The 27,941-nt window shown below is 43.5% G+C and overlaps 1 protein-coding gene across 1 annotated transcript in view; it reads right to left on the bottom strand.

Moving 5' to 3' along the window:
- The window catches only part of LOC146788643 (putative cation-transporting ATPase 13A4), a 383,399-nt gene that overhangs the window by 33,768 nt on the left and 321,690 nt on the right, over positions 1–27,941 (bottom strand). The window contains 1 exon segment of the mRNA XM_085635852.1: positions 4,196–4,292. Coding sequence (XP_085491978.1) covers positions 4,196–4,292 — 97 coding nt within the window.

The following is a 27,941-nucleotide window of genomic DNA, read 5'->3' as shown; positions in this document are numbered from 1 at the left end:
ATACGAATTCAGACACTACGCTACTAAAATTGTGCACATGGAACATAAACGGGCAAAACAATAAGGCTGCAGACGCCGAATTCCTTCAATACGTAAAATCATTTGACATTATCCTATTACAGGAAACATGGTCAGAAAACCCGGTGCAAATAGAGGGTTACACCTGTTTTTACACTTCAGCCACAAGGAAAAGTAAATAAAGCCGGCTAGCGGGCAGCTTAGCCTCTTACATTAAGATTACAAAAATTCACAGTGCCCTGGAATTAACTCATCAATCCCCAGCTATACACACCGTAAATATCAAATTAAACCTTAAAGGGAAAAAAGAGGTACTGGTGACCAACATCTACATAAATCCAAAAAATAAAAAACAGGAGTCGAAATCTCTATTGGACTACCTGCACCAACTGATGTCCACGCAAACCACTTCTAAATTCATTCTGTCGGGGGACTTCAACCAATATATACTAGGCTCGTCCACAAACAATGACACTCAAGCTCAGTCCTATTGGAATATTCCAACCCAATCCACCAATGGCCCGGGAAAAATCCCCAAAATGGGAAAGGAGCTTCTAGAAGAGATGGAGCACTTAGGGCTGAGAGCTTTAAATGGAAGATTTGCAGACGATTCACCATCTGCCGCCTCATTCCACTCAGGTAACATGTCTTCCACAATTGACTACACTCTAGTATCTCTCCCATTTTCCCATCATATATTAAACTTCAGCCTAGGAGATAAAGGAGACAGTGACCACCGACCCCAGGAAGTCTCCATTCTGGCCTCTCCAGACTTAACCCTCCCCAATCCTATAGGATTCCAAGCTTGCCACACAATAAACCTTAAAAGAATTAAGTCCTCAGTGGCAAATACAAAGAAGGTACTATTAGCAGCAAAATTTCAATTAAACAGTCTGAAATACCCCATGGGTAATTTTATAGCCCTATGGGAGACCTTCACGGACGTATTTTCAAACCTTTACTCTACCATAGTTCGGCACCATACATCTCACGGCTCAACGATCACAGGGAAGATATCTAGTGCTGAGAAATCGGCCCTGAAACATCAAAAAAATGCCATAAACAAACTACTAAGGCTGCAGAGGATACATCAGGGGGGCACGGGCATTTTCCAACAGCTTCGCAGACGAAAGGCTGATCTTAAAAAACTTAAATGGGAGATCAAAAGATGCAAATAAGATGACTTTTGGGCTAAACTTCACTGCGACATTAAAGCAAACAACAGTGCATGGAGGCATAACATCACATGTAACAGATGACTCCTGGGAACTCTTTTTAGCTACCCACTTTAATCAACAGGCTGTAGGAACAATTAGGCGCCAGGATGTTCAGGCGGCCAACCCACAGCAAACAATAACACTACATGAAGAGGCGCGACCTGAAATCAGCGCTGCTACCATCAGGGAACTAATTTCCAAAGGGAGGAAAGATGGAGCGCCAGGGCCAAATGGAATACCACCAGCTCTTTTTAAACACAATCTGGATTATTGGTCAGAAATTCTGACCCCACTTTTTATCTCGGCCAGCCTGTCTGGGGGTCTCCCAGCGTCATGGAAGGGCGCAGTTATATCACCAATATATAAAGCAGGTGACAGAGCTCTTCCTAAAAATTATCGCCTGATCGCTCTATTGGATATTGAGGCAAAGTATTTTGCAGGGCTACTATTGATTCAGCTGCGTGAATGGGCTACCAAGAACAACTTATTTCCGCCTAGCCAAACAGGATTTTGCAGAGATGCTGGAACAACAACAAATCTTTTAGCTTTATCACTACTTATTGATAAAGCAAAACAGACCAAACAAAGTCTCCACTTCTGTTTTGTAGACTTCAAAGCAGCCTTTGACAATGTCAATTGAGCAAATCTGTGGAGGAAACTAGCTCTATGGGGGATTCCAGCACCACTCCTAAATCTTCTGATAGAACTGCACTCTAACACATGGGTCCAAGTGAAGCTCGGAAATGGCACCCACCTCTCAAGGCGCATAATAATAACAAAAGGCCTTAAGCAGGGGTGCGTTTTAGCACCAACACTCTTCAATCTATACACAGCCGACTTGCCACCAGCTCTACAGGCCTGCAACGCATACGCCCCTCGTTTGGGGGGACAAACCCCGCCCAGCATATCCTATGCAGACGACATTGTTTTGATTAGTCACACTAAGGTAGGTCTGCAACAACTTATCAATGTACTGCACGGATATGCTGAGGATAACCTGCTCGAGGTCAACATCGAAAAAACCAAAACATTGACAATATCCGGAAAAAAAAAATCCTTCTCCTTGTCTCTTGGGGAAAGGGCAATAGAGAACTGCCCTGAATATAAATATCTTGGCGTCATTGTCAACAGGGACGGCCATTTTTCAAAACACCTTGAGGCCACCAAGAGGAAAGGTATGCTGATCGCAACAACTCTCAGACAACTCAAAACTAATCTGTCCGGGCCAACTCTTCTGCCACTACTGCGTGTTGCCCAAGCAAAAATCGAGTCATCAATTACTTACGGTAGTGAAGCCTTAAGAGGTACAGACGCAAAACTACTGGACATAACTATCTCAAGAGCTTACAGAGTCCTCCTAAACCTACCATCATACACCTCACAGGCTCAAATCCGGCTAGAATTTGGCTTAACCAAGCAACTACTCGCAAGGCGAGGATCATATATCAAATGCTGGTACAAAATAAAGAACTTGCCTGAAAACACACTGAATCACCAGCTTTGGGAAAACCTGCGCGGCAGCTCCACTGCACTTGCAAAAAACTATCTAGAGGAGTCACTAGCAAAGACAGACCTAAAAGATCTATGGGAAGTTTCTGTTCCGAACACACAATTTAAACGTGTTGTAAATAAGAACATAAAGCGACTCTCCTTTATAGAGAATAAAGCCACCTTTGCTCACAGACGCCACACATGGATGATATTGAGCTCTTATAAATCGACCAGGTTACAGGCATACTTCGGACTGGGTTACTGCAGGAAATCAAAAGAAGCTTTTTTAAAACAAAGGCTCGGAGTCTTACCAGCCATACCCCACTTACAACCCTGGCTGAGAAAGAACTGCGGGGCCACATGTAGGCTGTGTGGCTCAGGGAAAGAAGATATGGAACATCTGATATGCTCCTGCAAAAAGTTAAAAGAGGAAAGAGTAGCTCTCCTGAAAACCACCTTCAACGAACTTAACATACGTACACGGAGACAAGCGGTCATTGCATGCTTCAACCCAAGACTTCTACATCTGAATGGCCTGCTGGTAAAATTCCTGAAACTAGTTAAGTTTAAACAACCTAAAATAGATGACGGTGTACAGAAAAACAAGGAATTATGAATATTTCTTATTTTTTTTTTTTTTAACCATTTCTTTTTCTTTTTAAGACTGTTCTCAAATTCAGAAATTGATGAAATGTGTACTTATTATGAACTTTTGTAATGGTTTTAATTAATCAGAAACAATAAATTTTTACTTACTTACTTACTTACATAGTCTTTCTAGGAGCAGAAGTAGTAAGTGTGCAAGCTATCGAGTTCCTGACACTCTGTAATAAAGGATCCCTCCAATTTTTGCTCTCCAAAATATTTTTAACAAATTTCGGGGCCTTTTTACCTAAAGATCTTGTAATTCTTTGTTCTGTTGAGCTTCTCCTCAGGCTTGTAGAAGAGGAATTGCACTAGCTTGCTATCAAGCCCTAATATGGGTAGTTACTGGTTCATGTTCCTTATTGTTGATCTGCTAAGTATAAACTTTTTTTTCCACTTTTGTCCACCAAATATTATTATTCAATGTAGATTTCTTTAATCCCCAATCTTTGTCTTACTACAGTTCTACGTTGGCATTAGTGCTCAACAAGTCTCCTCTTGCAATCACAAGACTACCCCTTGAAGTAAATTATGTCAAATGGAAATGTATTTATTATTAATGTTTAACTATGGTTAAAGAAGGGCACATAAAAGAACAAAATGAGGCATATTCATTTCTATATATATTGTGAAAGTGCAAACAAATATATAAAAATGTAAAGAGATAATTTAATTAATCACTGAATATCAAACTGATCATTGGAAGTGCTAGAAATCTATTTTGTTTTGAAATACATTATTAAAAATTGTGACAGTGAGTAAATTAATATGTGGGTACTGATGAATTTGTTCAACTCCTGGTTAGTTAATATTTGTGTCCTTACCCAATAAAGCAAAAGAGTACAGGTGCAGGCAATTAGGTTGCTAATGATGATGTATTTGATGACACCGAAGGAAGAAACTAGAGCACAACGCCCTTCTCTGTAAGTGAAAAGCAAGACTTTTGGTCAATAAGTTAGCACATATTTCGATAATTTCATTAAAACATTTTTCATTGGACTTTATCAAAGGATAATACTTTTTTAAATAACCCTCAATGGTGCTTCAAAGAACATATTATCAATGTATGCATGTCCACCATCTATATAATTACTGCCCATATCCAGAACAATAACCCTTCGGTAATAGTAAAAAAGCATAATGGGTAGTTCTAAGGCTCTTCAGTACTGATTCAGACATGTTCATTTATAGATCACCTTATTGAGGTAAATGAATGTGAGAAGATTTATCGGGTGGTTATCTTGAGGGAAACATTAGCCTGTTGCATGTGCCCATGTGCCCATGTGCTCTGTAAAAGGAAACACCCCCACGTACTATTTAGAGGAGAAGATGTGCCATAAAAATGTGTGCAAGAGATTTCTAACTTAGTGATAATATCTAACTTATCCCATACCCATTTTATTCCAGAATTCCAGCGACATGTTAAATGTGGGGAGTTCATCTATGTTCCAATGGACCATTATCACCAATTTGGTGTTCATTAAAAGCTAATAGCATAATACCCTATTTGCCCATTTCACTGAGTATTTGTGGATGCTTGCTTCCCTCAGTAGAATGTAGTACAGGTCATTTATGATTGAGAAACATAATGTTTCTTGAATTATTGACCCATCCATCTCCCATATCTCTTAGATTGTAAGTCATTACAAAGTGTATGAAACATCAACCTTTTTAATCAACATCCCCATGCAAAAATAAGTTCTTATGTCTGATAAATCGTTGTTTATTCTAAAAGGCAAGTAGAACCACCTCAAAAGGACTTCTCTATATTGTACACAAAATAATGCAACATGGCTTCTGGCACACAGCTTGCCACATGAATCTGAATGTATCTAATTTTTCAGGTCCTTTACCCACAGTACCTCAAGGGGAAATGATGAATCTAACTAAGGTAAACTTTGAAGAGACATTTTAAGTTATCCATTGTGTGGGTTGGATGTATTGTACACTGTCAGTTTCATGAGCCCACGGACTGATAAAAGGGAAAGCCTTCCTTTTACTTGGACAGTATACATTTTTTTTTAGATAGTCATGCTTTTCTTCCCTGAAATGAATGTTCGATTCTGAGAATATCTACCTTAGGCACCTTGATTGCCAACTTTCAGAAGAGAAATATCACCTTCATTTTGACAGCTGCTTTTCTACCAGCCGTGAAACAAAAAGCCGTACTCAATTTCGAAGATACGTCTCTAGATATATAAACAATAAAGGATATTCAGTTCTCCCACATTTCTTACAATCATGCCCCCCAGCTACTGTATGCCTTTCCTGGGCCAATAATATTGAGGTAGATGTTGGAAAATGAGGCATTAGTTGTGTTGCCTGCAAAAGTAATGGGACAATGGGACTACATCTGTCCTGCACTGTAAACCAAATACCCCATTTTAGCACTTGACTCTCAGAGGGGGATGCTTCAGAGCAGTCCAAGACCTACTCAAGGGAGGTGGTGTGGGCTAGTAATCTCAATTCATAGATACACAATGATAATACTCAATAAATGATTGTCCAGTCTGTGCTTTTTCTTTTAAAAAAAGGAAAAGTAAATTTATCACACGCACATTACTCAATACTATGCAACAATTTACACAAGCTGATGGTTTTACTTTTGGGAAATTTTGCATAATGTTACCCAAAAGAGGGGGGCCTAGTAACGCAACTCACATTTATAAACATTATCTTGTCCCTTAATGCCAGTGGTCGAACATAACTTGAAGTACGAGCATTTAATACTGCCACTATTTCAATAAGCATTTCACCATAGAAATAAAAGCAATAAGTACATATAACCATGGCTGAGGGCACCTAATACTGGCAATAAATCATGCAAAGCCTAATCACGAGTGGCTGTTGGTGTCATTATTCAAATAAAGCAAGAGCAAGAATCAATGTCTAAGCATGACTGGGGGTTCCGTGGACTCATTATAACTGTCAATATTAAGAACACAATTTATTCTCATATAATTACAATACTGTGCAATTATAATTAGTTACCTACAAGGTCCTTGCAGGATACACTTTGAAAACGTTCAACATACAATACTGCATTTTATACATAGTCCTTAAATGACACCACCACTGTAATCACTACACCCTTAATTACAGATCTCACCCCTACAGAGTGTCAACAATCCGACATGAAACCTCATATTGGGCAACTTTTGGTCACTAACCTTGCAACCATAACCATTGCCCCCAAAGGGCACAGGCAACCCAGCTGTAGAAGCCGAGCTCCAGCCTAGGGAAGACTTTAAATCATTTGCAAATCTGGGGTTCATGATTCTCTTGGAGTCCCAACTAGCTTAGTGTGGGTCACCAAAAAATCATTTAACAGAGAGGCAACACTTCAAAGAATAAAGATTATACATAACATTTTAGAGTCCAAATATACAGATAGAAAAATAGGTTCTTTAATTGTTGCAGGTTGAGCAGCAGCAGAGAAACAGCCAACGCGTTTCGCCCGACAGCGGGCTTCCTCAGGGCTGTAAAGCGCAACATACATATATCAATAGTGATCTTTCTAAAATTACATTTGATGTAATCTAAAAAACCAAAGTTGCAATGACCACATTACAGAGATACAATTATCATTTGTGATTAATAGACAATCAATACCAACTTCTGCTATAGGTGGTGGCAGAAAGAAAAGGCAAGTGGAAAAGTGAAAAAAGAGAAAAGAAAAAAGGAAAAAGAAATAAAATAGGGAAGGAGAGAAACGATACACCATCAGCAATGATCAAAGAAATACATATATCCAATTAGATGGTTGGAGAGGAAATTTAAGACACCAGATGAAACACTCAAAGGTGAAAAAAGAACGTAACAAAGACCCAAACTACAAGTCAAAGTGCTTTGTCACTAAAGAAATACAACAAATTTCGCCTATGAGTATTCAAAAGGCTCACCACATCAATGCGCTAAATACCGTGATTGATTTATCAAAAAGTGGTGAAGTGTGTTAGTATATCCAAAATGGACAAATGACCACATAGATATCTCACCAAAAATCGGAACGTAGTTCAATCCAGTACAAAACCTATCGATTGCCACGATATCGACTTTAGATCACTATGTAGAAACATAAACATAATATGCTTAGTGTGGGTACTCTGGCCATATTTTTTGGGGGAGGCTGCACTCCTCCCGCAGCTCACCCTATCTGGTAGCACCTTTTGGGTGTTGACCAACTTTCCTGGGGTAATCACAAGTCACAAACAAGTGTTTTTCATTCTTCTCAATGCGGGCTAAATAGTCGAGATCCACAGTGCATTATGGAGCACTTCTCATGCTCTTTTGTGCATTTTTAAACAGTGGCTCTCCTGCTGCATTTGGGAGAGCTGTGTCAGATTCCTTTACTATTCTTTTGCAACGACACTGTCACGCCACGCTGTAGTTTTTCTCTGGGGAGCCAAATCCCACCGGGCACCCTACGTCTTTTGCAATGCTGGAAAGCAGTTCAGGGAGACCTACATTTGCCGGCTCCCGCCGGGCCAGCACAATTGCATGCTGCAGCAGGAGCTGGCACTTCACTGTGGTCTGCCTGCTCCTGTGGGCAGACGCTTGCAGTGGTGCTGGCCTTATCAGGGCACAGGGGTGGGGTCCTGGACCCCTTTCTCCTTCCCCGGGGGAGCGTGATGGCAGACCCTGCAGTGCTTGGCTTTTCTGGGCTCAGGGATGGGGTCCTAGGCCCCTTCCTCTGAACCGAGTATGTGCGACGGCGCTCCCTTGGATCAATATTTTTGCTAGGGCCCAGGGATGGGGTCCTAGGCCCCTACTCCCTGCTGCTTGAAAGCACAACGACTCTTCCATCTCAACTTCTTCATTCTTGGGGCAGCCCCCTGGCCCCGTGCCACCCTAGGACATTGCTGAAAATGGCAGCGGAGCCCTAGCTTTGTCGCTGGAGTCCTGCAAAAGGCAAATGATCACCAAACTTTTAATGAGGATATCTTTGGCCCGGCAGATCAAATTTAGACGATCTTTGGTTCCTCTTGCTCCTTTGTGGAAAGCCCTAGCCACCTGAGGTACTTTCATCAGGCCTTCTGGACAAAGAGTAACACATTTTGCAAGGAGCTGGTTTCACAGGCTCCCTGCACCAGCTTTTCACCTTGCTCTTCTTCTGGGCCTCTCTCCTCCCTGCGCAGAAGCTCAGTCTTTCCATCACTGGTACTGGAGTCGAAAGACACAGAGTCCTTAGTCCTGGGGAAAGTCAGGGGGCTTCTTATTCCAATTGTCCATGGCGTCAGGCTCCAGTATCAGTGTTCCCCAGAAAAAGCACATCCAAGAGAGAACTCTCACCCTGTTCAAGACCTTTTAAAGGGGTGCAAGAGGTGCCAGCAGGAATGCACCCCCGGCCTATCCCAAGGAGCCACATCACCTCTCCACTCATGTTTTAACCTCCATGCACAGGCTTCTGTGATTCTGCAAGATGGCATCACCCAGGAGTTACTGGCCACATGGCTCTGAGGGTCTAATCTCCCCCTTACTAGCATCACTGCTAGGGCCTTCCCACAGAAAATCTTTGAAAGAGCCCCCCTCTGATTTGACCCTCTCCCTGATTGAAGGGCCTGGAGAAGACCCTCTTCCTGGGTGACAGCTGGCTGATTGATGCAGAGCAATTTTGCCCAGTCCGTTCCTCCTGGAAAGTTGACTGAAGCACTGTCAAATGCTTGCTTTGAAGGGTGAGGCCTTTGTTCCTGCAGCTGGGGAGAAAAGTAATTAACCCAGCCCAGAAGGGTCACAAAAAGGCCTCAGCTCTTATCCTGAGCTGAGCAAGAGAAATATGACGTTTCTGGATGACCCAGAAGCGATACAGATATGCTTTTGGATTTTACATAACTATTCTTTTGACACAGGTTACTGTGTACATTGGTGTGCTTCTCGCACCCATGGACCCAAGGGAACTGAAGCTGTGCCTTAAGGCAGTCCTTCCCATGGGAGTATAATGGAGTGTTACTACATTTAAGACACACACACACTGATTTCCCTACATGTGTACCCCCCATTATAAGGACTATTCTAGGTCACCACCCTACTCTGCATGTTCCCTTTTGCACATGGCTACCTGTGTGAGGTGCTGGGCTGCACACGACAAGAGTCTCCCACACGCAGCCCTCACATGGGTGCACACATCTGGGCACACATGTCCAAAGGTAACCAGCCGAAAGCAACTTACCCTGGCTGCATCTCAGTGGCCTTATCCCAGACACTGGTGGTAAACACAGCAGTCCATTTGACCATAAGTTTACAGTGGGCGAGTCCCAGGTTATGAGGCTCTCCCACAATAATAGGCCAAAGTCACGGTGTTAGATGGTCAGAACTGCCTTCTCACATTAGACCCCATGAGTTTTGTCACCTCTTCATTTAGGAAAAATAATTATTTCATTTATGATTGGAGAACAATGACCTTAAACCCAGAGAACGTTGTATTCTTCCTACATGTAACGGAAAGCAATGTCGTTCAATCCTCTAGTGACAAAGAAATGTTATGCTCTGTTCCATCAAATGTGACCAATCTTAAGCCATGATGAAATCAAGCCATTAGGAAATGGTGATACATTTGCTGAAGATATGCATGGTTTTATTCTCCAGGGAACATGAAGGAGAGAGATTTGCAGCAAGAGGGAGGCCTCCCACATATTTCTAGTAGTCATGATACCTGAAGTGATTCACATGGCATCATCCAACAATCGATATTCTTAGCACAGCTTTCTACGCTAGTTGCAATCTTCAAGAGTGGTTTAGTTTCTGAATGAGCATTAGTCATTTTCATTTTGAGGGGACTGGGCGAACCTTGGATTGGTGTTTTCAAAACTGGTTTAGTCAGCAACTTTCCTAAATAATTTGAAGGCTATCACAGTTTTTTGGTGGCTATTTGGCATTTGGATCTTCTCATAATATTTGTAAACTTGCTGGTTATTTATTTTTTGTACATTGGCTTCTGCAGTAGATGAATTGAGCTATATTTTGTACAGACCCTCTGTGTGTGTAATTTTCCCACTGATTTTGGTTATATTGGAGTTTGTAGCATGGAGTCAGCCAGTGGATTTTCAGTTTGCAATTTCCTCCTTACTGGGTTTGAATGGTGGAAGAAAGCATCAAAGTTCTTAAAATTCTTGTGAAAGGCCTAGTTCAAGGTTGCTAATCTCCTGCTTATAGAGGACGTTCCAGTGTGCTCAGCCCTTGTCTGCTCCAGATATTATATCTTTCAGGTACTGGTATGGTAATTGAAACTGTTTCTTCACAATAGTTGGAAGCTGATAAATATGAGACACTGGATTTGCTTTAATCAGAACAACGGCTTGATATAAAATGCCAGTCAGTGGCAAAATAACAAGGTTTGTAATTGTGAAATGGCGTTTTGTTACATACTGAACCCATTTTCCAATTCTGTAACAGAATACTGAATTGCAAAAATAATTGGAGAGGAGCTGGAGCCGGACCCGGCCCTAGCGCTGCTGGGCTATTCCAAATCATTACCAAAGGGGCTTCATAGATTGGTAGACATGTGATTGTTAATAGCAAAACGCAGAGTTACGATCAGCTGGATGCGAAGGCTTCTTCCCACAACTGCACACTGGGCAAGGGACATGCTATATGGCTGCAATCAAACGGAGCACTACAGCAAACTCCTCCCCCCTCGAAATCGCCCCAGGAACTTTTGGGCCCTGTACAGTGCTTATAGAAACTCAGGAAGTGGTGGGGAAGGGGACACTCATTTGGTGATCCACACTGAGACTGTTGATGATCCTGTCTGATTATGTATTTGGTACTAGATCTGGGGTAATATGGTGTGGCATATTACATTGCATTACCGTACCAGGCCCAGAAGTATGTAGATAGTCTATGCAACATGCTGGGATAGACTGTGCACTGTGTTCTTTTACTCTGTGCCTAAACTTGATACTACACTGCTCATTCATTGTTTTATGTCTGCTTTGCACTACTGCCTTCCATATATGCTTGCAGCAGGATCCAGTTCTGGTCCAATCGCTTCTGGTCCATAGGTAAAATGCTATTGTGTCTCAACACTAGATTTTCTTATTCAATTCCGGGTCTTGACCTTTGGTTGGATCTTGTGTAAGATTGGCAAATGAAGCGTTGTGAAGACTGCACTGCTTGATGGTGGATTCGGTGTCAGTACAGGCTGAGCAGCATGATCGGACGCCTCCCTATCTACTGCACCCTTTAAGAAGAATTTTCTTATCAATTAGAACCCTTTCAATGACTTCTCCGTTACCGTTATGGCATCTTCCTATCATTTGTTATTATTTCCCAATATTATTTAGTCAAACAGAATTTATTACACATTATTGTTCTATAGTGTAACTCCTCCCTGGCTTTGCAGTTGGGAGTGGTTGTCATTCTCCTCTTCCAGTTACTAACTTCACAAGGATTTGGCAAAACCTGATTATTCTTTCTAAATTCAAGAATAGACTAAGGTTTGATGGAAGATTCCTTTATTAAGATCAAGGGCCCAAGTGTTTGAATTATGACTGCACTATCTTAGTTCTTTCTCTACAAGACCCGCTGCTAACAGTACCCATCAGTACTTAGGGTGTAATTCCAATAACTTAAGAAATGTCCTTTTAAGATGCCTCTTGTGGGTGGAGGGATTGATTAAACTTTACTACACTCCATTGTTTTATGTGAAGAGACAACAGTGTTCAGCAATATGTGCAGTCTATCAAATTGAATTTGGGTACATGAATTTTTCTAAGGGTTAACACAGGAATGTTAGTCCTTATGTGTAGGTATACTGTATCCCTGATGAAGTCACATCTCAGTGAAAACCCAGATGTTGATCGGGGATCATGTTAACCTTGATTTCATGAAAGAATGTCTCCCAGAGACAAGTTTCAAAATAGCTTTTCAAAATACAGTGAATACAAAAAGGACCAACTCAATGAGTTCTGCAGTGATGTTTAACAAACTAAAAAGGTTATGATCAAGTGCAGTACAAGACTTAGAAAAATGAAAATGCTGCAGAAATCCCCATAAAGTACTTAGGAATGATTGCCATGTATGCTCTCAGTATAAGGAATAGTACAAATAATCTGCAAAATCAGGAATAGACAAAGGGCCTGATTTATATCTTGGGGGTACATATACCCCATTGTAGCAGAGTATACATACTGCTAAGATACAAATCTGCCCATCAACTTTAAAAGCGGGCAGACATTAGGTTTAATCACGACAGAGACTACTTCATTTCTACAGTGATTAAACCCCTCTGTCAACCCATATTACATCACTCATCACATCTTCTATGACATCATTAATATTATCACTGCAAAATTTGCAATGAAATTATTGATACCAGAGCTAAGTATAAGTGGCGAATTTCATTGGGTTTGTACATTTAAAATGTTATGTTGTCACAGAAGGTTTTACCTAAATATATTAATTAGTTATAGTTAGGGCCCAGTTTCCATAGGAACAACGCTTATTTGTTTGCTAACAACTTTGGCTCCATTTGACAAATCTTCAAAAACGTTTCAAAACAAGCTTGCCAGTTATTTCAGCTGTTGTCTGGAGAGGCTAAGGGCGATCCATCAATCAGGGGATGAGATAAAGCAGGGGTCCCAAAACTGGTTTTCTGCATGCAATTTCCTATAGGCATTTTAGACACAACATAGCCCGAACAGCTGAATGTAATTACACCAAATCTGGCAGAAAGCTAGAACTTGTTCCAGAAACAGTGCTTTTTGTAATTTGGTGTAAATCTGTTCAGTAGTTTTGGCGTTTTTAAGAAACACTATTTATGTATATCTAGAGATATGGGTCCATCGAGGCAGATCCACTGAGCCACGTGCCAATGGCAATGCCGTGGCTGGCTGCTACCTGAGAGGAAAGTTTTGGCCAGCATTATGAGCATCACAACTCAGTTCCCAGATGTGAAAATAAAATTTTAAAGTGATAGAAGGGGTCAGGTTAGAGGTACCCTGATCCCATGGGACTGACAGGGGGGACTGTGAGGGACCCTTTAAGGGCATGGAATTGCCCAAATACGTTATGGTTTTAACTTGCGGTATTCAGGAATCTATTGCTTGCACTGTGTGCTCTGGTGTTGATCTGAAGGTCCACATCCCAATTAAACAAGCATTTGCAATGCAATCGGTCTCGCCTTTCGGACCTAATAAGTATTTAGCGATGCACCACATTATTGCACATTGCGTGAACGAGGCTGGTTTTGTTCGTGCTTGCCGACTGCTAATCAGGACTATTAATGACGGCATCTTCAGCTGTGACAACGCTACGTGTTGGCCTGGTAATGACATATTAATAATCTCTAAAGTCAGGACTGTTCATGTGATATCAATTTCGCGGAAGTAATATTTAATATGCTAGCCTGCATAAACAAACCTCTTTTGGGCCACAAATGTTGCAACTATGCGTATTTAAGAAACAAACCATTGGAAGGACCGCCATCGTAATAGAAATTGCATTTTAACCCTATGGTTGTTTTCACTTCCGGAATAATTATTTTTGCTGCATGGTTGAGAAGACACCACCTGTCTGGGTTCTCATTACTCTTTGTAACCTATGTAAATAGTATTGCTGTTAACCAAGCAAACCATTAACATTCAGGTTACCTGGCCAAGTATGATGGGATTCCAGCAGTGTGCCAGAATCTTAAGTGACCGTGCCTCAAGCATTTGGTCTGTAGATAAGGTATATAAGAAGAGGCCAAGCACAACCCTCACTAAAACAAATAACTTAAAGCAGGGTGAACAAACAAACCAACCAATATATACAAAGTCTAAGCAAAATACGCAGTTCTACACACACACATACAAGCAAACACTTTCAGCAAAGCAAACATACACAGGCAGACAAATAGACACACACAGCAAAAAATAGGGAGGAAAACAAACACAATCAGAGAACCAGTGAAACGCAAATAACAAATGTAGAAACATCAACAAATGGAAGAACACATACACACAACAGTTTCTCATTCCCTCTCACCTAAGCACACTCAGATACACAGGCTAACGCACATAAGAAGGCCCAGAGCAACTTTGAGTTTCACACAAACACACACACAAACACAAACACACACACGCACACACACCCATGGCCACAAACAGGAAGAAATACTGTTTCAAAAGTACAGAGCAGCATAGAAAATGATTCAAACACTGTCACATGTAGATGCGTAGCAACAAACAAAGGGTAAGCACATACACTAACTGAAACACACTAACACATCAAACATGCAATTCGCACACCGACAAAAACCAACAAATAGACAGCAGAACATACACCAACGCTATCGGCAGCGAATAAATGCTGACAAATGCATAGTAGGCGCACAACGTGACATTCACTCTTCCCATTGCCCAAGAACTCTCAGAAACAGAGCGTGTTGTTCATGGCGTAGCCTCTTTATTCACGAAACAGGTAATTCACCAGTGACCAACACGAGAGTAACAGTATCCCTTTTGGATATAAAATTATCAAAGCATCACTCTTTAGCGGTATTAACATGACGAAGGCTGCAAGGCAATTAGGCACGATATTACACTTGAACTTGAGCTTGGCCATACACTTTAGTGGCCTTGGCCTGTCAAAGGCAGTAAAGAAGATATGCACCACATTACATTTGAACTCTTGAACTTGGCCATACACTTGAACTTGGTCGTCTCGGCCCACCAAGCCCCCCCTCTGCTGTGCACATTGTGCCAGCTAGCCCCAACGCGCTACAGCGAACAGTTGCACTATTTGAAAACCAGGGCCCCGCATGGTACGCTGGCATTCCCACCGGGGTACCTGCACTCAGGCAGCCTCCCCAAGGTTCACCTCAGTCCATACGTTGTGGGTTAGGGCAGAAGAGTCCAGGACCACCAGCAGGCCAGTCCCCCCTTCCGCCTACCCTCTGCACACGTGGCTCCTACCCCATCCTGGGGGCCATCCAGTTGCTGAACCACCACCGGGCGAGAATCTCCCTGGCGTGCTCGCCCTCCCCCCGGCGCTAACTGTGCTCCCCAATGGCCCCTAGTATTATTTGTATAATGATCCACTGTCCGTCTACCAAATTATTCCCTCTATCCTGATGCCACTGCTCCATTTTATTATCTGGGCAGTCCTGTGACAAATTACCTGCCCCCTCTCAGTGGCCATCGAGTTGTGAAGGCCCTAGTTTACACTATCTCCTGTTTTCCCTGAATTAATCCATGTCCCCCTGCCAGGAACCCGTGACCAGCTGTATTTCCGCCACCTGTATCCCAAAAGGGAACTACTACCCCTGGCCCTCCATTAAATTTCCACCCGTAAAGGTGCCTGCATGCTAGCGCAACTCGATTAGACTCCCCTGGGCTACTGGGGCAGAGGAGGAAGTGTTGGACCCGCTGCCTTTCCCTTACTGATCGCCTGTATCACTTTCTTCACCAACTTGTCCATGGCCTTAACCAGAACCCCCTTAACTTATACTGCCTGCGTTATTGCTACCGACCACATATAGAAAGTTCCCTTCAGACCATTGGTCATTGAGCGGTGGCGTAATAACACACCCTCTTACAGCCTTGTGATAATTAATTACCGGGCCCAAGAATGCTTTATATAAATACGTCTTGGCAACTACCTTCAGGAACTGGCACATTGTCCAGAAGCCTCTCTTAATGCCCACAGAATTAGGAAGGCCCCATTACACTATCTCCCGTTTCCACTTAAGACATCCACCTCCCTCCCCAAGGAAACTAGTACCCTAGGACCTCCAATAGCAATTCTGCCCACCAGGGTGCCTGAAACCTTAGCGCAACACTAAATATCCTCTCCCGAGCCTCTTCGGTACGTCCAGGAAGTCCAGAACCACCAGCAGGTCCGACTTCCCTGCCACCAGCCAGGTGACGTCTGAGACCACCAGCAGGTCAGTCCCTTCTGTCACCCGGCAGATGCCCCAGAAGCCATGTCCAGGCTGATGACAGCCATAGGCAACTTCACCAGTACTTCTGGGAATCCCCATGACACACAGCGTGAGTGGATGCCTGTGTTGTGACCCATCTCCCAGCAGCTCCAATCCCAAAGAACTGCCGCCCAATACCCTTACCTGCTGACATCAGCCATAGTCCATTTACCAACCAGGCACCTCCTTGTGCTTAGAAACCACTCAGCTATGCTACATATTTTGTGCCCTTCAAAAATCCCTCTTGTGCAGGACTTTCACTGGCCTGGGCTCCTGCACTACCGCCCTCTGAGCTATTGCTCTGCCAACTTACAAAGGCTGCTCCCTCTGTGAGAGGTGTTGCTTGAACCACTAACTGTTAAGACCTGTGGTTATCGCCGCCACAGGGGTATAAAAGGATGGTATTTGCTTTGCCCCTTATGGTTAGGTCCTGTGGTTATAGGACGCCACAGGTGTATAAATGGCTGGTTTTACCATGATAATACAACACATGCCGCATAATTACCCTGTACCCGAGATGAAGTTTGTAAATTGTACTCCATCCCCAGTGCAGGACTTTTACTGGCCTGTACTTCTGCACTACTGCACTCTGTAATGAGCCCACTGTATGTTAATTGTGTTACACACCATTAGTCCTCACTAATAATTGTGTTGCACACCACAAGTCCTCCCCCAGGATTGCTGACGCTTAAAAGGAAATGAGAAGATCTGCATACAAATATTTGGCCACTCAGCATTTCCTTCCCCAATTCCACTCCGTTAATTGTGTTTTACCCCATAAGGGTAAACGGCATTTACTTCGCATGCGTTACTTCGCATACCATTACAACGCGGACGTTAGTAGGTATGTGTCAGAGATGTAGAGAGTGGGAGAAACTGGCTAAAAAAGATCAGGCATGTTAGGAGAGATGAAAAGGCATGAGAGTAGAAAGAGGGTGAAACGTGGAGGGAGAACTGAAATGCTGTGAAGCAATAGTGAGAAAAACACGTTTGACAACAGATGAGATACATTCTAATATCAAACTGATAAAGCAAAATGGATCAGCCTGTGGATGCTTATCAAACTAGAGGTGCCAACACTGGAAAGTGTTCACGTTACAGTCTGAAAGTGTCAACCCAGATGTAAGATTAAACGGAAGAGTGAGTTGAAACCCTGATTTGCCATCTTCAAGAAACTGTAAAGACGCCCTAGCAGCATTTTCATTCAACTAAAGGTGCACAAATAAATACTAAAGTATGCACATATATGTACATTTTCACCGCGAACTGAAAATGCAAATTTCGTTCCAAAAGGTATGATTCGCAGCAGCCTTTGGTTTAATTAACTGCACTTTTGTATGCATTAACTATGGCCAATTGAAAGCTTGCAAAGTAATCAAGAGATAACTCGTTTGACTTTTGTACGGTGCATGTGCCAGAAGGAAGCACTGGAACGCACTGCATGTATGTGGAGAGATCAACATGCCCCCAACGGTGCCTATATCCACACTTCAAAGCGAAAAAACACCACCTTTCAGTTAATGGAAGATATGGAAACACCTGTTATCATCCGACTTGGTTCTATTAAACCGAGCCAAAATAGAAAGCTTCTGGCTACATTTTAGCTGAGCACCCTTGTATGCCACCCCTTTTTGCAGTTTAAATAACAGAAGCAGGTGAGGAGTTGTGACGGTGGGAACACAGCATGGGATGACAACTTGTCTTTGTCAGTGTGCAGGGTAGGCTTGGCTCAGAAGGAACTGCTGTGATCTGGGCCGATGTTTGTTGATCAGACATGCAGTGTGGAAGTAAAATTAAAAATTAAAGGGCATATCAGCAACAACCGGCGAAAATTATCGCTAAGCGCACTCAGCGCTAGGATAATTATCGCTGGCTAACGTAGATTTTTATCGCTGAGATAGCACGCTATTAGCAACGCTTATCTCAAAAGTGATAAAAATCCTAGCGCTAACTGCCTAACGTGAGATTATCGATGGAAACCCAGCGATAATCTCACGAAATGTGGCGTTAGCTTGTTGATAGGGCCTTACAAACTTAGCCATGATATCCACCCTCCATAGGATATCATGTCTAAGTCAGTCCTGAAGCAGGCGTAAGGAAAGTAGCGATAACAGGGGTTATCGCTACTTTTCCTGCCGCTATGCTTCATAGCGTGGGGCTTGATGATAGGAGAAATGTCGCTTAGCGACATTTCCCCTGTCATGTCAGGTCAGGAACACCCACTTTACATCTCATTAGAGATGCAAAGTTGGGCGTTAAGAATATGTGCGCTAATGCAAGGTTTCACGCGTTAGCGGGACCTTGCTAATTAGGCGATTAAATTATCGCCGCTTTTTGGTCGAAAACGGCCACAAAAGCAGCGATAATTTTCTATCGCCACCTTGTTAATATGCCCCAAAATAACATAATTTGGCGATGAGCAGATGGCCGGCTAGGGGGGTGATGGCAGCTAAAGGCTGCCTGCGCCCCCATCCTCCAACCTCAGCCTTAGCTCCCGGAGGGGTGTCCTTCGTTTCCACAATAATAAATAGAGTGCAGAGACAAGATGAATAGGTGGGGCTCAGGTCCCCTCTGTGTTACTCCCAGGGGCGTAACACAGGCCCCCGCAGCCCCCGCGGTGCGGGGGAGGACCCCAAGCTTCAGGGGGCCCCCTCAGCACAGCACTCTTGCCTGAGAGCTTGATTGAGCCCGGAGGTGGCCCCTTCACGTTCCTTGCAGGGCGGCCACCTCAATTTTCGTTACGCCAGTGGTTACTCCCAGCTATAACACACACAAATTCCAAAATATATTTTATTGCAAAGAACTGCAGACGAACAACGAAGCCACATTTGCCTATAGAAACGTCCGGGAGACAAAACAGCAGCGAACACAAGTGCACTTATCACATCTAAGCAGGAATGGGATTGATTTTTTTTTAAAAAAGGGCCCCAGTTTAGCAAAATACTACTGAGCCACTTTTTGTTCTATTTTTAAACATTTCGGTATGAGCCGCTCTCAAAAGAGCGCTCTCATTTTCAATAAAGAGCGGTGAATGTGGAAAGTCACTGCTCACTGTAACACAAAACAATACGCCATTGTGTTAGGCGGTTAACTCCGAGGAACAAATATCTGCCTGTACCTGATATGCAGACCTCTATTATACCCAGAAATGTGAACAGAAAGACATGCACACATATAGTCTTGTGTAGGTTGACATGCTTAGAATACTTACAACTTTCTGCTACTGCTACTACCCGCCTGTGCACCTTTCTCACCTCATTAATGTAAAGTGCTGCGCTACATGGCCAGTTCCTCGGGCAGCAGAGACGCAACGATCGGGGCAAGCAGCATCGTGGAGAGCAAGCGAGAACAATAAAAAATGTAGAGTACTCTCCTTAAACCGTGCTCCGACCCGTGCCACAGATGCCCTTGTTTCTCCAGCGGTCTCCTGCCCATGAGCCATGTGCAGTGCTTTCTGCTTCCTCCATCCTCATGGCTGAGGCCTGGGGAGCTGTCCCGGGAATGGGCGCGCCACAGAACGGATGACTGCTCAGGAAGAGCGTGCCTCCTCTGAGCCTTGCGGTTACAAGCAGAGAAGGAGTGGGGGATTGAATGGGAACATGATGTGATTTACAACAAACATGAAACACTGCGGCCGGAGCCACCAGCAGAGCCCTCCATGTGCCGGAGCCAAGCCCGCTATGAAGTAAGACCGCTGGCACGGCTACGGCTACATATGATGACGTCTCCAGCGGTTGCCATGGCAGCTGAGCACAGACAATCTTTGAGGACACCCCTGAACTACTTCTTCCTCTTCATGCGCAGCAGCGGCTACTGGACGCATGCATCATATAGCCATCTGGACAGGTCAGGCAAAATAAAGTGCGAGACTGAGCCAGCCAATCCCAGGAGAAAACAAGCATTTACAAATGCAATAGGACTCGTATTTACGCGGGTCCTATTGCATTGTACACAAATTGACGGGTGTCCAAGAACGTAGGAATGGGAGTGGCGGTGGGGGGGGGTGGGCAGAGAACTTACAAACTGCGGGAGGGAACAGGGGGAGGCAGGGGAACAAAACAGTTTTTAAAGTAAAGAGGCTGATAGCCATGGAAGGAGAATAGTGACGACATGGCTGACAGTAAGAGGGACTAACAAGCTGAAAACCAATGAGAATGCAGGATTTACAATTTAAGCCAATGAAAAAGATGCTCAGAAAGTAGGCGGAGCTTCCCTCCAATATGCTGTATACTGCATGGCTCGCAAAGCGAACAACGCGTTGCTTTGCAACGCTATGTGAGACCTAAAAACCACATACTCACAGACCCACACACCTAGTCATATACTCACTCACTTAACCTCTTACATGCCCATGATACCACTTACACCCCTACTCACACACCCATACAGCTACTGACATACCTACTCACAAATAGGGGTGGGCGGAATTTGCGGAATTAACCTTCGCAAATTATCGCGAGAATGTTTAAAATTATTGCAAACAAGCAGAAATATCGCGAAGATGCGGAAGTTTTTTTCCGGCATGTTCGCGAGATTTTCTGCATGGTTGCGGGTCGCCAACTTACCCATGTGGTTGCTTGCGGGCGCGGCCATCTTGTTTTGAGTTGTTCTCGCGGTGCATGATCGCGAGAAGAAAGACGTGATCGCGCGACGCATGACGTCACTGCGGGCGCGAACTGTCGCGAGACAGCGCAAATGGCTAAAAACAATACAACATCTCATGGAGAACGCGACCGGATCAAGAAAACTTGTCGGCGAACGCAGGGATTCAGGTAAGGCGATCGCGCGCGCGCGAGAATGTATCATTTTACAGCGCGAGCAAGAAACAAATTATCGCCAAGCTGCGGAAACCGGAATTTTTGACATTTTCGCGCTCTCCGCGGAACGCAAAAATGTCAAATTATCGCAATTTCCGCGAACGGAACGAAATTTTTGCCCAGGCCTACTCACAAACCCACAAAACCACTCACACACCCACTCACAGTCTCACACAGCCACTCATATAGACACTCCCATACCTCCTCACACACCAACTCACAGACCCATACAGCTACTCACACACACCTACTCACACACTCATACACTGATTTACACACTGGCAGACCATTCACACACCCAAAACACACAAGATGATGGGCGGAATGTTGCACATTGGCAAAACATTCACCCCCAGTCACAGATCTAGGTTTAATCCATCATTATTTTGCTCACCATGCCACCTCAGTTCAGACATGGCCATATGCAAATCAGTCTTGACCCTGTGCCTCATGGGAACAGACCAGCCCAAACTGCAAAGCCATGCCTTCCCTGGACCAGAACCAAGCATCCTAGGAGTGGTTTTGGGGTTTCACCACAATTCAGCCAGGATAGCTTGACTCCAGTGGCGTAGTGAGCTCGGGACCCACGTCTGGGCATACCCTTCCCACATAGGGCGAACAGCAAAACACACAAAATGATGGACGGAATGTTACACATTTGCAAAACATTCACCTCCAGTCACAGATCTGGGTTTAATCCATCGTTAATTTTGCTCACCACCCCACCCCAGTTCAGACATGGCAATATGCAAATCAGTCTTGACCCTGTGCCTCATGGGAACAGTCCAGCCCGAACTGCCAAGCCATGTCTTCCCTGGACCGGATTAAAGCATCCTAGGACTGGTTTTGGGGTTTCACCACAATTCAGCCAGGATAGCTTGACTCCAGTGGCGTAGTGAGCATGGGACCCACGTCTGGGCATACCCTTCCCACATAGGGCCAACAGCAAAACACACAAGATGATGGACAGAATGTTGCACATTGGCAACACATTCACCCCCAGTCACAGATCTGGGTTTAATCCATCGTTATTTTGCTCACCACGCCACCCCAGTTCAGACATGGCCATATGCAAATCATTCTTGACCCTGTGCCTCATGGGAACAGTCCAGCCCGAACTGCCAAGCCATGTCTTCCCTGGACCGGAATCAAGCATTCTAGGACTGGTTTCAGGGTTTCACCCCTCTTCAGACTGGATAGCTTGACTCCAGTGGCGTAGTTAGCACGGGACCCACGTCTGGGCATACCCTTCCCACATAGGGCCAACAGCAAAACACACAAGATGATGGACGGAATGTTGCACATTGGCAAAACATTCACCCCCAGTCACAGATCTGGGTTTAATCCATCGTTATTTTGCTCACCAAGCCACCCCAGTTCAGACATGGCCATATACAAATCAGTCTTGACCCTGTGCCTCATGGGAACAGCCCAGCCCGAACTACCAAGCCATGTCTTCCCTGGAACGGAAACAAGCATCCTAGGACCGGTTTCAGGGTTTCACACCACTTCAGCCAGGATTCACACACCCAAACAGCTGCTCACTCACCAACTCACATACCCACAAATTAACTCACTCACCCACTCACAGAACCACACAGCCACTCCCACGTAAAACACCCACACAACCACTCACACACCCACTCACAAACAAAAAAAACACATACACACCCACCCACTGACTCAGAAAACCACTCACACACCCACTCACAGACCCTCACATACCCACTCACACACTAACATACCAACTAATATGCCCACACCACTACTCACACAGCCACTTTCACACCAATTCACAGACCCACAACCACAAACCACTCACACATCCACACAACAACTCACATACCTACACACAACCACATAGCCATTCCTACTTACATATCCACAGAGCACCCCACACACCCACTCACACCTCATATAGCCACTCAAACACCCACACAATTGCTCACACAGCCACTTTCACACCCATACACAGGCAGTAATACACTTATTGAAATTGCAATAGCATATGTTTGTATTGAATATTTTGTTGTTTTAGTATTGAATATGTGCTTTGGATCTGCAGATCTGAAAGACTTGGTGCATTGCATTTATAGAAAGACTGCAAAAGTTACCTTACCTTTATTTGTTTAATTTGTAATTTAAATAAATATAATAGGAATGAATGTGTGAATAAAATGTACTTGTGAAAATGTATATTAGCTGAGACACAGCGTACTTTTCTTCATATATATATATATATATATATATATATATATATATATATATATATATATATATACATATATTCACTGAAAAAACCATAGGTTTCACACACTTTATAGTTAGGAATTAGCATTTAAAAAACCTTGCAAATTCACTTAAAAAACCATAGGTTTCACACATGTTATAGTTAGCTGGACATTTCACTCGTAAAAAACCAATGAAATTCCCCTGTTATAGTCAGTTCAGGTAACTATAACTCACGCGACCGTAATCCACTGCTGATGACGTCAGAAATTACATCACTGTATTTAGACACTTATTTACCCATTTATTCTTCCATTTATCTTTAGCTATACATATATTACAAATATTTATTTTACAGAAAGACACATATGTCATCAGTGATGTAAAATCTGACGTCATCAGCAGTGGATTGCGGTCGCGTGAGTTATAGTTACCTGAATTAACTATAACGGGGGAATTTCATTGGTCTTTTACGCATGAAATGTCCAGCTAACTATAACATGTGTGAAACCTATGGTTTTTTAAGTGAATTTGCAAGGTTTTTTAAATGCTAATTCCTAACTATAACGTGTGTGAAACCTATGGTTTTTTCAGTGAATTTCAAAGGTTTTTTAAAAGCAAATTCCTAACTATAACGTGTGTGAAACCTATGGTTTTTTTAGTGAATTTCAATGGTTTTTTAAATGCTAATTTATGTATGTTTTTTTTTTTTGTTTTTTTTTATGGGATTTTCACCGTGCGCGCACCTCGCGATTTTTTGGTAAAAAATAAAATGTTTTTTCTCACCCTTCGGTGTCCTTCAGGGACCCCCTGACAAAGGCTAGGGGGTCAGAAACTCTCTACCCTGCCCCCTATTCACGTTCTTATATATATATATTTTTTAAGGGTTTTTCACCGTGCGCGCACGGTGCGCGCACCCTGCGATTTAAAAAAAAAAAATGTTTTTTTCACCTTTGGGGGTCCTTCTGTGACCCCCTGACAAAGGCTAGGGGGTCAGGAACTCTCTTCCCTGTCCCCTTTTCACGTTTTCCACCTTTTTTCCACCTTTCCTTTTCAGTGCGACAGACAAAATGGCGGCCGACACTTCCTGATTTCGACCGATTCAAATGTTTACTGACATCTAACAACCAATCAGAATTTCGCTCGCGCACGGCACCGTGCGCGCACAGTACGCGCACGGTGCGCGAGTATAGAAATGTATATGCTTTTAAATGCTATTTTCTCAGGAAATACTGAACAGATTTACACCAGACCTGCAAAAGGCACTTCTCTGACCTGAGGACTACCTCTCTGCCAAATTTCAAGTAATTCTGTTCAGCCGTTCGGGCTGTTGCTTGGACTAAAGTCCCTATGGGAAAATGCATGGGGAAAACGAGTTTTGGGACCCCCCTTTTTTCTCGGCCCCCACTTGACGAATCACCCCGAGACTTTCAGGGTAGGAGCTGAACGGAGTGCCCCATTAGTTTTGAAAATTTCGCGAGGATTCGTCAACCGGCGCCAAAGTTATTCAAAATAGAATTTTGAGATTTCCAATGGAAACACGATCTTGACTATAACTATCTACTGGCGACCGCCAGTAGATAATATATATATATATATATATATTGCTCCATCCCACTCCAGCAAAGAAGAAGGTACGTGCTCGAAGATGTATCAGGTCTCACATGAACCCATGGCTAGAGAGACGCGTTGTGGCTTCGCAGAAGCCTTTATCAATCTAATTGGCACCCTATACCTGAGAATATTTATAGCCCTTCCCCCTTGATGCATGGATGGACATAAAGAAAATACTATTACACTTTAAACACGTGTAAATGTAAGACACTTTTGCCAATGTGTAAGCATGTTCCTGACAACAAAACAAAAAATGCAGCTGGTAAAATTACAAAGTGCGATAGTGTTCATGAAATACGCAGTGTAGGGAATCAAACAAAACATTTTATCATAATATATCACCAGGCTTTGTTACACTCGACTATGCATAATACGTGTAGAAACAGTTATCCAGGATAATGTTATCACTGGCCTTTCGGGGAAGAAAAATATATCATTTCTAAATATAGACGGTGGCGCCAATCACTCTAGAAAATTAAGCCCTTAATATAAAAACACACATTTAGATAAGGATGTTACAGCAGAGGCATTATTAAGTCAGTCACGCTACTTCTGATAAACATAGGGCCAGCAGCATATTGTATTTGAAAGCTGAACTGCGGAAATTGTTGTTATCTTAAACCCAATTTAAATCGCTAAAATGAGTCTTATCTATATTTATAGAGAGAGAGAACGCCAGTAGGTTGTTACAGTTAGGACAAGTTTCCATAGGAAAAGCTTTGTTCTTTGTCAATAACTTTTTGCTGTTTGACAAATCTTCACAAATGTTTCAAAACTAGTGTGCAGCTGAGTTCAGCTGCTGTGTTGAACGTTCTGGGGGTATATAACATTGCGCAAAACCTCTGCAAAATAAAAACAACCTAAAGTCTAAAAGCAGGCAGCCTATGCCTATTGGCTTTGACAATGCTTGTCTTTCTGTTGCTTCTAAGGTCAGTCATAACCAGTTCATATAATGTGATTTATTCATTTTTGGATATTTGTGATTAGTGAGGTTTTTGTGTAGCTTCTGTAGGCACTCTTACCTTGGTGAAAAACAAAAAGGCCTTCAGTAGCCTCTTACTGTGCCGTAGGCATAGTCCATACAGGGACTCTGACAGGAGCTGAGACTTCACCATTTGACATCAGCTCCTCCTCCTATGAAGTACGCTGAAATCAAGATGTCTGACAAGTGGGTACTAACCCACTGCCTTGCTGCCATAAGCTTTTCACTCCTATCTATGTATTCTGTGACCCGTTGCAACAAACCCAAAAGGCCAATCTAAGACCGGGTTCTCTGCGCCAGCGAAACCCAAATCTCTTGTTGGGCAGAAATTTGTAGTTATTGACTGGTATGACCCACTAAAAAAATACGTTTTCACTTCACAGCTGTCTTCTTTACTCGGGGACGTATCATTAACCTCTTGAAGTATCATCCAAAGTAAGTACTATTACAGGCTATGGCATGGCCAATAGGTCTGGATGTAAATTGCTAACACATATAATAACAGGCATTAACACAGGCTGTTTTCAGTGTCTTGCATGCATAAATGCTGTGTTAGCACACTAAAACTAGATTTTTTGGGCTCACTGTCAGGAATTGTCTCCTTTTCTATGGTCTCAGATGTTTGGACTGTTGCTGCTGGTTTTTCGACTCTGAGATTGCACTGAGGCCTGCGGCCCAGACCTCAGTGCATGTACCCTTACCCTTAATCTGGTATATAAAATGTTCTCATACCCAGATGGCTAAACTAACTTGTAAGCCCCTAGAAAAGGGCACCCTGTGTTCCCAGTGTGTACGTTTGAGGGTTCCCCCAGGGTTTACGCACTGATTGTGCCACCCTTGAGGGCCTTGAGGATCTTCCTCTTACTCACTTCCTACTGGAGTTGGTCAAATAAACTGACTCAAAGGCCCACATTAGGATCGGGCTCGGATGAGCGTCCGACTGCCATTGCTGCGAGATAGAAACCGCCCGACATGCAGTCGGCTGGTCCATCCACCATCTTATGATCCAACCACCATAATGGCAGCTAGAAACATGCATTTTACTTTTGTAATACTAAAATGCATGTTCACAAAGGCCCATGCACCATGTGGCAGAAACCATGAGGTGCCTGGCAGAGAGTGCATGGATGTTTGGGAGGGGGAACCACATGTGCCCCCCTGGACACTTTGTAGAGCCCCAAAGTGATGGGGCACTGCTAGGGGACCCTAAAGTCACTTACTGACAGTCTTTTAATGGCGATGGGACCGCCATGAAAAGGCTGTGGGAAACTGACATCCTAATACCTACAGCTGTGCCTCAACGGGCACCCCCTCTATTGCAGGGATTAGGCTCCAACTGCCGCATCAATGGGCTCCTTGAGACTGTCAGAGGTGGCAATCTTTCAGACCCCGCCCTAATCACTCTGACTGTCGGCATCATAACCCGGCGGTCGGACCCATTTCCTAGCTGCATGTGGACTGTCATTGGCAGTCTGTCAGTGGCGGTCTGCCCGACATCCTAATCGAACCCTAGGTGACTGCATTACAGCTGGCCCAAACATTTACAGTTGTATTGTGTTGTATTGTAATTGCATTTATATAGCGCCTACTACCCCATACCAGGTATCAAAGCACTTTTTCGGCGAGTAGCATGCTACTCCGGGGCCTATAGAGGATTAGTGTTGAATTAGTATAGTGAAACATGCAAGTACATTTTAAGTGGTGGATAGGTTAGTCAGTTATTTGGATTCGGAAGGATAGCAGAAGGATATAAGAGGAAAAAAAAGGTTTGTATTTATATAGTGCTTGTTACCGCTGATAGGGTGTTGAAGCACGCTACTCCAGAAACCCACAAAGCATTAGTGCTGAATTAGTATGGTGAAATATGAAAGTAATTTGAGTGGTGGATATTAGTCAGTTATTTGGAGTGAGAAGGGTAGCAGAGTGATAAAAGGGAAGAAAGGTTTGCATTCATGTAGCACCTGTTACCCCTGATGGGTGTTGAAGCCCTTTTCTGGCAAGTAAGACGCTAGGATTAGTGTTGAAAA

This window comes from Triturus cristatus, chromosome 11, assembly GCF_964204655.1.
Source record: "Triturus cristatus chromosome 11, aTriCri1.1, whole genome shotgun sequence".
NCBI lineage: Eukaryota > Metazoa > Chordata > Amphibia > Caudata > Salamandridae > Triturus > Triturus cristatus.
Note: the sequence above shows the minus strand (reverse complement) of the source record. Positions and strands in the feature narration are given on the sequence as shown.